This window comes from Actinia tenebrosa, unplaced genomic scaffold (assembly GCF_029948245.1).
Source record: "Actinia tenebrosa isolate PJP-AT-01 unplaced genomic scaffold, QUT_ActTen_1.0 PGA_scaffold17__23_contigs__length_9995812, whole genome shotgun sequence".
Taxonomy (NCBI): domain Eukaryota; kingdom Metazoa; phylum Cnidaria; class Anthozoa; order Actiniaria; family Actiniidae; genus Actinia; species Actinia tenebrosa.
In genome coordinates, this window is record NW_028292577.1 from 1539367 (window position 1) to 1550437 (window position 11071).

General features: G+C 38.9%; 2 protein-coding genes across 3 annotated transcripts in view; both read right to left on the reverse strand.

The window, feature by feature from the left end:
- Nucleotides 1–269: 269 nt before the first annotated feature.
- On the reverse strand, nucleotides 270–4443 carry LOC116301910 (uncharacterized). Its single transcript, XM_031711080.2, has 2 exons — nucleotides 3540–4443; nucleotides 270–1290 (listed from the first exon to the last, which is right to left on the reverse strand). Exons 1-2 carry the CDS (start codon nucleotides 4338–4340, stop codon nucleotides 901–903), a joined length of 1191 nt encoding a protein of 396 aa, XP_031566940.1. The 5' UTR covers nucleotides 4341–4443; the 3' UTR covers nucleotides 270–900.
- A 575-nt stretch (nucleotides 4444–5018) lies between these two features.
- LOC116301915 (anoctamin-4) overlaps nucleotides 5019–11071 on the reverse strand; it is a 13754-nt gene continuing 7701 nt past the window's right edge. For both annotated transcript variants that reach the window (XM_031711085.2, XM_031711086.2), the window contains 6 exons: nucleotides 10453–10701; nucleotides 9361–9804; nucleotides 8464–9163; nucleotides 7640–7764; nucleotides 6589–6979; nucleotides 5019–5904 (listed from right to left, as the gene is read on the reverse strand). In XM_031711085.2, the coding sequence (XP_031566945.2) occupies nucleotides 5637–5904; nucleotides 6589–6979; nucleotides 7640–7764; nucleotides 8464–9163; nucleotides 9361–9804; nucleotides 10453–10701 (2177 nt within the window). In that variant the 3' untranslated portion in view covers nucleotides 5019–5636. The remainder of the gene's footprint in view (nucleotides 5905–6588; nucleotides 6980–7639; nucleotides 7765–8463; nucleotides 9164–9360; nucleotides 9805–10452; nucleotides 10702–11071) is intronic.

The following is an 11071-nucleotide window of genomic DNA, read 5'->3' on the forward strand; positions in this document are numbered from 1 at the left end:
TTTTTACCTGTTTTACGTTATACATCTTATCTTCCAGTCTGATAACCATTCCAACATAGTTTTGAATTTTCTAAGAGTAACAAGGGGTTTATAAAATTGTCCAGTTTTTGGATACAAAGTCGTTAATTCACTAGAGCAGATGCAATTAAACCGTGAAATAAAAATAAACTAAATACTGACAAATAGTATCTATTTAGTGACTAATAGTCACTATCACTCAACCAGAACATTTATTATGAATGTTCTGGTTGAGTGATAGCAACTATTAGTCACTAAATAGATACTATTAGTTAGTATTTAGTTTGATTTTATTTCACGGTTTAATTGCATCCGCTCTAGTATAATCATACAATCATGAATAACAGTCTTTATTGCTCTTGTATGAACCAATTTAAAAAACGTAGTCAGGTTGGAAAGGTTTGATGCTAATATTATGCACAATTATCAAACAATGAACAATTGAACAATTTTTTCATTCTTCATGCATGTGCTGTATGCAAACACTCTCCAAGTGCCCATGATTTGTCTACCCAGAATACCGCTTGGTCTTGAATAGCCGCAACGATTTATCATTTTCAACCAGACAATGCTATTCAATTTGGTTTATGTCATGTCAGAGACACAAGGAGTTTCTAAAATCACTGAGATCTCATCCAATCTTGTAACAACACAGCAGTCATGCCACCATGGAATAGAGAGTCTTTATTTCTTTTGTATATGTCATATCAGAAACACAAGGAGTTTCTAAAATCACTGAGATCTCATCCAATCTTGTATCCACATAGCAGTCATGCCACCATGGAATAGAGAGTCTTTATTTCTTTTGTATATGTCATATCAGAAACACAAGGAGTTTCTAAAATCACTGAGATCTCATCCAATCTTGTATCCACATAGCAGTCATGCCACCATGGAATAGAGAGTCTTTATTTCTTTTGTATATGTCATATCAGAAACACAAGGAGTTTCTAAAATCATTGGGATTCCATTCAATCTTGAATCTTGCATTAGACGTTGAAACCCTTCTTTCCCAATCTTTCCTTTCCCAATATTCTCATGCCTGTCCAGATGACATCCCACTTCACCTTTAGAGTCATTCAAGTGCATTCCCTTTAGATATTTGAAACCAATGATCCTGCCAAAGTCCTGCATTACACTTTCATAGCCTTTCTTGGTAGAGATATCATATCCTGCAGCAAAGGTATGACATGTATCCAAGCATACTCCAACACGACTCTTGTCCTTTACTTGATCTATGATGTCTTTGATCTCTTCAAACTTTCCTCCAATCTGAAAAAATTTTGAACATAAAATAAACCCCTTAACTGTATGCAATTGTAATAGCTACTTATTAGTCCAATATGGGTTACTCATGTCCAATTATTTTCTTAATTGGGCAGTTCTTGAAAATTAAAGAATGTTGCGGCTTTTACCTATATTGATTAAAGCTCTATAATAATAGGTAATTGTATCGTCACTCTATAATCCCATATAAGTAACTATTGTATTATTTTAAAATTTCCTGTTCAAATTAAAGATTAATAGACCTTTCCCAAATTCGCTTGATTGACCATGAAACAATGGTTTGAAGTCGAGACTGGACATGATTCTTTTATTCATGAACCTCAACCTCAACTTGAAACCAATGTTTCATGATCAGTTAAGCGAATTCGGGAAAGGCCTATTTGGATAGTTTCCATTCGCATTCTTTCGAGGGAAAATTTTGACTTATGGAATCAGTCTAGTATAGTTTTGGATGATATATTTAATTTTCAATAGGACTACATGTCTGTCCAATTATGAAATAATTGAATTCAAAAAATTCCTTTGACTGCCAAGCTGGATCGGCCTATTGGCCTCTTCCTATTTTGTTAGTCCTCGGAATTTTTTTTTATCTAATTATTTCCAAATTAAACAGCATGCACTGTAGTCCTATTACCTATACTAATGGCATTCCATGCTGTACAATTAAGAATAATTAGACTAAAAAAAATTCCTCTGACTGCCCCATTACACTGATCCTGTATTCATTGTTGTACCTCCCTAGTTACTGTTGATACGTCGGACAAGTTAAAATGTGTTTTTGATATACAGCATGGAACAGACACTGATTGCTGAAAATTGAAAATGTCTGTCCTAGAATAAATGCATTCTCAAGGTCAATGAAGAAAATAATCAATGACTACTAAAAATCTAATGGGTTTGAGTTTGTTGGTCGGACATTCTGTATTCCATTGGAAAAAACTACCCATTGTTTGGTTGGACACTCAAGCATAGTCGGGATCGGTCAATTCTGATTATAACAGTCCTCAGAATATTTTCCTTCTTCAAATTTTTATTTCTGAATTGGACAGCATAGCCAGTGACCTATTACATATACAAACAATATAACCATTTAATAAACCCCATCATCATGTTTTATTTTTTTCTATTCTCAGCTACCTAATTCCATTATTATGCATCAAAGCCTATTTTGCCAATTCAAAAACGAACAAATTCAAATCCCCATTCTACAAATTTGAGAGCCTTGCAAGTACATGTCATTAAAGGAATACGAACTCTTCCTATTCAAGTTACACTTTACACTCTTGAGAACCGGGGGTGAACATGCCTTTAACAGCATAAATGCTTGGGGCATCAACATGGTATCTTATGGTGAAGAAAAAGTCAGCATTGATTTATTTTGTAATTTGAGGAATTGGGTATTAGATAAACATGCATTGTGAACATGTTTCCTATGTTATGTATACATATTCCTATGAGGGTTGGGGTGATGGTGATGGAGACTAGTGTATGGACTCTTTGTATAACTGTACTAATCATATGCAGAAAAGACTAAGCCTTCTTTCCGTACATGAAACAAAAAGTGTATTTAAAGAACCATTGTGTCATTGCATCATTGAAAGGTACTTTTGTGGATATTAGTACATTCACATGTATGCAAAGGGTCTATTACACCAATGGCACTAGTTATTGTGGTGTAGCCCAATCCATTCCCACACAGCACTTTCCCACCCTTTTTAAAAATGAAGTTCCAATCCTCACTGGGAAATATCCGGTTGGTTGAGACTATCATACTGTTAATGTCATGTTCACTCCCTTTATTCTGAAAAGCCTTAAAGAGGACAAATAAAGTATGTATTTATGTATGTGTATGCATGTATGCGGGAGGACATGGTTTGAGTACTAGCCAGACCAACACCCGGGGTCTTAAAATAACTGAGGAGAAGGCGCTGCCTTTGTAGTGATAGATGACCATGTATAATGGATGTCCCATCTCTCCACACTAATTCACCTTGCAACTGAGGGACATCAATAAGAACCACTAAGGAAATGCCCTTGCAGTGACCACCCTCAGTGTCTGGCCTTTACTAATGATTTCTTAAAGGGTTGATTGTGGGATGGGTATGGGGATCTTATGGGGTTGGAAATTGGTGCAATATACCTTCAAGACGACCCTGTGTCCTATTATGCAGCAAAAGCCGTGGGGGATGGTACGTGGAAATAAATATGTATGTAAGATGTATTTATTTACTCACCGTGTTGCCTTGACAGCTCATATTTTCAATCACAGCAGTCACATATTTGGTCTTGGTGTGTGCAATATTAATACTCTCTGCAATCCTGGCTATGCATTCTTCCACAGAAATCTTCCCACATGTAGATCCTGGATGAAAATTGTACAATGTCAAACCAAGCTTTTCACATCTCTGTAGCTCTTCTATCAAAACATTTCGACTTTTTTCAAGCGTTTCGGCATCAGGAGAGCCACAGTTCATGAGATAGATACCATGAGGAAGAATATAACGAGGCGAAAAACCCTCAGCTTTGCACGCTTCTCTGAACCTTTCTGCGGTCTTATCATCCAAGGGCTTGCTATTCCACTGTCTCTGTGATCTTAAAAACATCCCGAATGCTTTAGCACCGATCTCTACAGCACCATACACTGCATTGTAGAGACCTCCACTGATGGACACATGGGCTCCAATGAACTTCTTCTTTACAGAGACTTTGTTTGGGGAAGGTTTCACGTCTTTATCACCTTTGGCGCCAGAAATGGTTGCTTCTTGTTTATCACTTTTGACTGCCTTTTGAGGCTTTCTCTTTGTACTGGATTGTGCATCTACCTCGTCCTTAGGTTTCAAAGGTTTCATTTCTGTATCTTCTGTTGTTATGATGGTTTTCTGTTCTATTTTTGTTTTCTTCTTGGCTGTTTTTTTCACGTGTACTACCGTCTGTTGTTCAGGTTCTGATAAACTACCACTGGCTTCTCTTTTTCTCCTTTGTCCTTTCGACACATCTTCCACTATCTTGGAGGCTATTCTTGAACTTCTACGCATATTTAGTCTTGTTTTCTTAAATTTCTCTCAGATTTTCACCTTGTTTGGCTTCAGTACAACCCAGAGTACAACCAGAACATACAGAAAGCATGTCAGAAATCTGTCAGAGACGCAAGAGCTAGACGAATTTCTCCTGGAAAAGACGGCGGGCTTCCTGTGTACTGTATTAGACAGGGAACCCACTTTAGATTGCAACAGTCAAGACCACGATGTTGCCAATTTTCAAGATTAGACAATGTTTTTACAACCAATGAAGTGCTTTAGGAAGAACATGTATTTAACCCTTTTTTTCCCCAATTTGTCAAAAATGGCGTTTCTCCTCGAGCTCGTCAACCGACACACTCCCTCGCGGCTAAATTTAACAAATGCGCAGAGACTTTAAAAGTAACCATTCTCCCGGCAGACATCGAATGCTCAAGCATCGCATCGCCGCAATCAGCATTTATAATATAGCTATGTAATGCTGGAGATATCTGCCCCAACCCTGCTATCCGCAATGACTGATGAGGAAGCCAGGAAGGGAGAGGTTTATAGCCTACCCCATTCTAAGTCGTAAGATAAGTTCTCGTTATGATCATACTCTGATCCATGTGGGATGCATAGCTGAGTAAGCCAAACCAAATCCTTGTTCAGCGGCGCACTGAAATGACACGGCAAACTACACACATGTACTCGATAGATTGATATGCATTTTACTTTATTGAGTATCAATGGCGGGAAAATTAACATGAAATATTGAGAAAGATCATTTGGTTAAATGGTATTACTGTTATGATGTGAATATAGTTACTACAAAAATTTTCCAAAACAAATTTCCTGTTATTCTTCTTAAATGATTAGACTATTCAAGAGAGATTTTCTCAATCTGATTGAGAAGATTTTGAAAAGTTTGTAAACCGATCAATCATGATTTTCCTCTTACATGCACATTCATTTCGTTTTACGTTTTTCACTCATCGCGGATTCTTCTAAAGCCTTCCAAAGTAATAATTCCTTACACATAGCAGATTTATGTAAGATTACATTTATATCGATGCAATAAATGTATGCTTGTCAAATTTAATATCGCGAGTTGGGCATTTTCATTTATTCTTGAAGTTTTTTATTTGTTATTTTTATAGCTTAATCTGACTGCAATCTTACCTGTCTATTTTTACCCCAAGTTTTCTTTTCTTTTTTTTTTTAATGAATTATCTGGATTCAAAAGTTGTCTCTAGTCGGAAGAATTTACCAAGTTTTTTGAATACTATTTCACTTTAATGATCGAGCGAACTGCGTTTTTCTCGACGTACAGCACTACAGCATGTTGCTGTGTCCAGAATCAACATCATCACTGTTATCTTTGTTTCCCTTGCCATACAGTACTTTTTTAGTGATGTGCTCCTCTCGCCGCATACGGAGATCTAAGGAGGCTGGTTTGTCAGGGATGACGTTTGCAATAAAGGCAGTGATGGCGTAGACTGTGTATTGGAATACAAACACGAAAGCCAAGCGTGCAGCGATCACGTGCCAGTAGATTTTGGTTGGGCCAAATGGTGGCTGGGATTCGTAATAGCCTTTGTACCTGTTGGGATAAATCCATATCCTTAAAAATCCTTTATTGTAATTAAAAACGCATAACAGTACTAACAGTTTATTCTATTTTCTAGAAGCACAGCTAATACACAAACACACACACACACACGCTGAAAAAAACAACAGCTTAAAAGTAGGCCAAAATTCAACATCCCTTTTTTATGGGAAGCGCATTTTCCTGATTCAACACTGTAGCATTGTAGATTTTGATATTGATAAGATATAATCATGTAAGAACATAAAATTAGCAAGATTTCTTGACTCCCCCTATTAATTCATGGTCACCACCCTTTCAATCCGCCACTTCCTAATGCCCTTATTCCCGAAGCCATCAGCACTGAGTTAGCTTAGTTAACACGAAAAGAACAAACTATGTCATCTTTGGTCCCTAAATGACATCCTGCAAATCAACTTGTTCTGATAGCAAAGCTTTTTTGACCCCGTTTGATAATAAAGACTTGAAGAAGAAAAAAAAAAGGATTCATTTGCTTGAAAGGGCACATGTCGTGTTATCAGCAGATTAATGGACAAAAAAACTGTTTAATAAGAATTTTAAGTGAAAGACTAGCAGTCGTTCACTTCTTTCACATATCTAAAATATTATATTTGTATCATTGCTTATGCAATGTCCGTTCTTCAATTCTGGTATCCATTCCTGAACAAGGAGACCTACCTGCAAATAGGACGCGTGTAGTTCAATCCATTCTGGTACTTATCGTGAGGCTCGGACCCTGCTTCAAAATACGAAACATTGATACTTGAAAGGCTGTTATTGAGATATCCATTCAATGTCCCGTCGCCCATGTTCTTGTACACCAACTTCGGGATGAACTCCGAGGTAAAAGCGAGAATGAAGGCGTTGACCAGTACAGAGATGCGAGTCAAGACATCGAGGATACGTGTCCAGGCGCCGATATCTTCTGCAATCACAGTATCAGGTCGTCTGAACTGGGTGACAAAGTTGATTGCATCCACTCGAATTTCGATGACTGAATTGAGCAGAGAAAAGAGCGGAGCCAAAGGGAAGGCTGCCACGAACATCGTTACGAAACCGTACTGAAGAACTGAAAAATAAGTTAACGTTGATAGTGGGTGAAAAATCCCGAGAACTAGTAGCGCAAATAAAACAGTTTTGAACGCTAAAAAGTATTTAAGAAGTATGTAAATGCAAGAGAATATGAACTAAGAAAAGGAAATCCCGCGCCCCATCATGAGCACTCTTTGATGCTATTTATAGAATCTTTGAGGCTATTTTTAGAATCATTTATTTTGATCGTTAATTGTTTTTCTTCACGCAGATACGGCGCGCGCTCTACCCTGGTTGTTCACGTTTTCTTTTGTTTTTCAAGAAAACTTAAGCAAACAGGGTAGAGCGCCCGCAGAAAAACAAACGATGGCAAATGTGATTCTAACAATAGCGTCAAACGGTGTCTATGATGGTTACAAGCATGAATACCAGAGATTTCTTCTCTTCCTTCATTTTCTCTTGGTAATGCCAATTTAGCGGCTTTTGAAAACACAACCACTAGAACTGTTTCCAAGTAGGATGCATACTCAATTAAACTACAAGAATCAGATCGAATTGAAGCCAGCATTTCAATTTGTTGACCCTTTCAACTTATTAATTGAACATATTTCATTGATCCGACCTGAAAATAAGGTACACTGGTATTTGTGCAAGGGTTTGTAATAGAAAGTGCATTAATTTGTAATATTGTTCTTACCGATTTCCAGGTACTCCCAGAACATAAAATGCTCTTCAAGGGCACTAAGGTTGAAGTCCTGTATGTACTGGGGCAATTGCTTGTTCTTGGGTTCCTTACGCTCTTTCCACCACGTCTGAAGAGCTCTAAATCAAACGATAACATCAAACTGTGGAAAGCGTGCCTGATTAACTAATATGTTAGAAAGGGAAAACGTTGATCACTGGCTACGAAGTTAATTAGAACAGTAATTTTTTAATTTTCCATTTTTAATCATCAAGAGATTTTCACTTATATCTAAGGAAAATTGCTTGTATTTAGATTGTCGAAAGTCGTCTTTCCCTCCATCAGATTGCACAAGGGCGTTATGGGACCTTTAGGCACAATATTCCATAAATGATAAAATGGATTTGATTCTTGAACTTCAGAAAACAAAAAATCATCATCATCATCATCACCATCATCACCATCATCATCATCACCACCATCACCATCACCATCATCACCATCATCGCCACCATCACCACCATCACCACCATCACCACCATCAACACCATCACCACCATCATCACCATCATGACCATCACCACCATCACCACCATCACCAGCATCACCACCATCACCACCATCACCACCATCACCACCATCACCACCACCGCCATCACCACCATCATCACCACCACCACCATCACCACCTTCATCACCATCACCACCATCACCACCACCATCATCACCATCACCATCAACATTAATAGCATCATCATCTTCTTCATCAGCGTATGATATGCTATGAAGTCACATAAGATGAGTAAAGAAGTAACGTAATAAATTTACATCAAACTTACGGAATAGCTATCTCGGTGATATTGCCAATAACTTGCTGTCCCACCATGATAATGAGCAATTGAATGCACAATTCCAAGAAGCATCCCTGTTCACTGCAGCCATCCAATCGAATTCCTCCAAAGATGCGTTTACTGAGCCCGGGTGTACCCACAACAAGGTCTGACTTAAAGAAGGCAATGTAGAATATGGAGGCGTACGTGTTGACAAACTGGAAGAGGTACATCTTGTAGGTGAAGCTGTCCTCATAGTCTGTCTTAGTTCGTGGATTTTCCCAATTGGTCAGCCAAACAGCCAGTCGGATGTAAAGAAACTTTAGCAGGTTGATGCAGACCAAGTTGATGAGGGCAGCAGTGCAGGAGGTGATGATACGAGAATTCTTCCTAATGGTCAAGTTTTGGTCAGCACTCAAGGCGGCGAACACAGCACCACGATAGACAACTACACCAACAACAGCTGCGATGACAAGGAAGATCATGAAAGTAATGATACTACCAATGGCTCCATAACGTTGGTACAAGGTTCGCTTTGGTATATGAGGCTCCATCAATCCAGTCACAGGGTTCTTTCTAAGCGTTGGGGCGGTTGTGGCAAACTCTGGACGAATCTGTTCCTCCTCCTCTTCAAAATTTGCCACGTGCCAATGGTGTGCAAGGACAGCTTGACGTCTCTTCCAAAACTCGAGAAATAAAGTAGCCCACACTGAAAACAAAAGTTAAGAGCTTGCTGAGCGTTGCAGTTCACAAAAAAGGGAGGCAATAAAAGAGATGAGGAGAGGAAAAGTTCGAGTGAGCCTCCTTGATGATCCTCTGCTCTTGAGGCAAACAAAAGAATATAAGAGACTTAAATAAATATTTAAAAAAGCTACAAAACAATTCCTGGACCTTCCTGGACCTTACCTGATGTAAAAATGGCCAGAAATACGGTGCCATCGTTGTCGAAGAAGTTCGTTACATAAGCATAAGCACAGGAAGTCGTCACTAGGTCCCAGTACGAACACTGACGATCACAAAGGTTACACATGTAAAAGTAACCCTTCAAAGAATCATTACACGAATCCACGACAGGAGGACTTGAGCCCGCGGAAGCAATCCCATAAATAAAGACCAGCAGACCAACAATGGACAGCGGCACTAACATGGCGGTGTAAAATCCAAGCCATGCGAAGTAAAGTGCGATAGCAGTGCCAAAGTAATCCTTGATGGTATCATAGGGTTGGTACTTGAACATTCTCTTCAGGGGACTCCATTCCATTTTCAGCCTTTGGCGATCGTTATCAGGCAAGCGTCCGTCTTTGACGTCATCATCGCCATCATGAAGAGGGTATGCAGCCACATAGGCACCTGGCAACACAAATATTTACATTACAATCTTGGACGATTTCATTTTAAAATGTGGAAGACAAATCAAAAGGCGAATACAAGAAAATATTAATGAAACTGACTATGCTCAAAAATTGTTGTCGCGGTGGTGGTTCTTGTTGTTGTAGTGGAGGCCTATGGTTGTAGTTAATATGGTGGTTGTCGTTAGAGTGCACGTGGCAGTGGTGTTGGTGAGCTTTGGTGGTGGTGGTGGCAATGGCGATGGTTATTGTTGTGGTTATTGTGGTTGTTGTTGTTGGTCACGGCTGGCGGTGGTATTGCTAATGAAGAAATAGAAAACACGCACGCGTGCTGTGTGCAGTTATAAAGCACACGGGGGTCGGCAGAACACGAGAGAAGTGTTAGGAGAAGCACGCACGCGTAGCGGAGTGCTTCTCAACACTTCTCGAGTGTTCTGCCAATCCCCAAGTGCTTCATAACTGCATACAGCACAGCAAGCAAGTTTTTTATTTCTTTCATAAAATACAAATTGCATAAATGACGAAACTAAAAGTGCGCGCGCGTGCTGCGTGCTCTCATAAAGCACGCGCTCCCAACCAATCAGAATGCGAGATTTAGAGCAGTTATTTTATAATAGATTTTCCTGTTATCGTCACTATTGTTGTTTACCTTGATAGAGAAGGTGTTTGAGCCCAACTCCCTTGGGTCCCTCGGCAAAGCGTGTTGTGAAGCATGTCCTCTGCACTGCATACTGACGATCTAACGTTGAAAACATCTTTTCATTTTCACTAGAGCCAAGATACTTATCGTGTTTTCTTTGCTTGTAGTAAGCCTTGAAATAGGTGGGTTTTTCTGTTATCACGCTGTCCTTGATTGTAAGAGGATTCAGACGACGAATACCATTCATTATGCGTTTACCTGTCAGTACAAATAACATTAGTTTTACTGTTTGACAGGTACAGTGCATAAAGTGGATTAGTATATACTATCTAGATCAGCAAGAGAAAAACCAAGGGAAAAATTGCTCTACTCGCAATAAAAACTTCAGTTTATGTGGACATAAACTTTTTTTCCTGGTTCAAACATTCCATTCTTACATAAACTTGAACTGACTCTCATTCGAACACTTTCTGTTGCACTTTGAAAATAGTATCAACGACATCGCTTTTTATTGTTAAATGTATAACGAAAGTTTCCTTTTGCAAGATCCAAACATTTAAATGATATACAATATATTGTTTGACTCTGATACACCGATAACGCCATTCCTTCGCGCGAGCTATACCGG

What these genes read in the sequence shown, in the direction of transcription:
- LOC116301910 (XM_031711080.2), bottom strand. Translation starts at nt 4,340, where the DNA reads ATGCGTAGAAGTTCAAGAATAGCCTCCAAGATAGTGGAAGATGTGTCG. An exon ending in TGAGCTGTCAAGGCAACACG is followed by an intron (nt 1,291 to 3,539) that starts GTGAGTAAATAA and finishes AAATTTTTTCAG; the next exon opens with ATTGGAGGAAAGTTTGAAGA.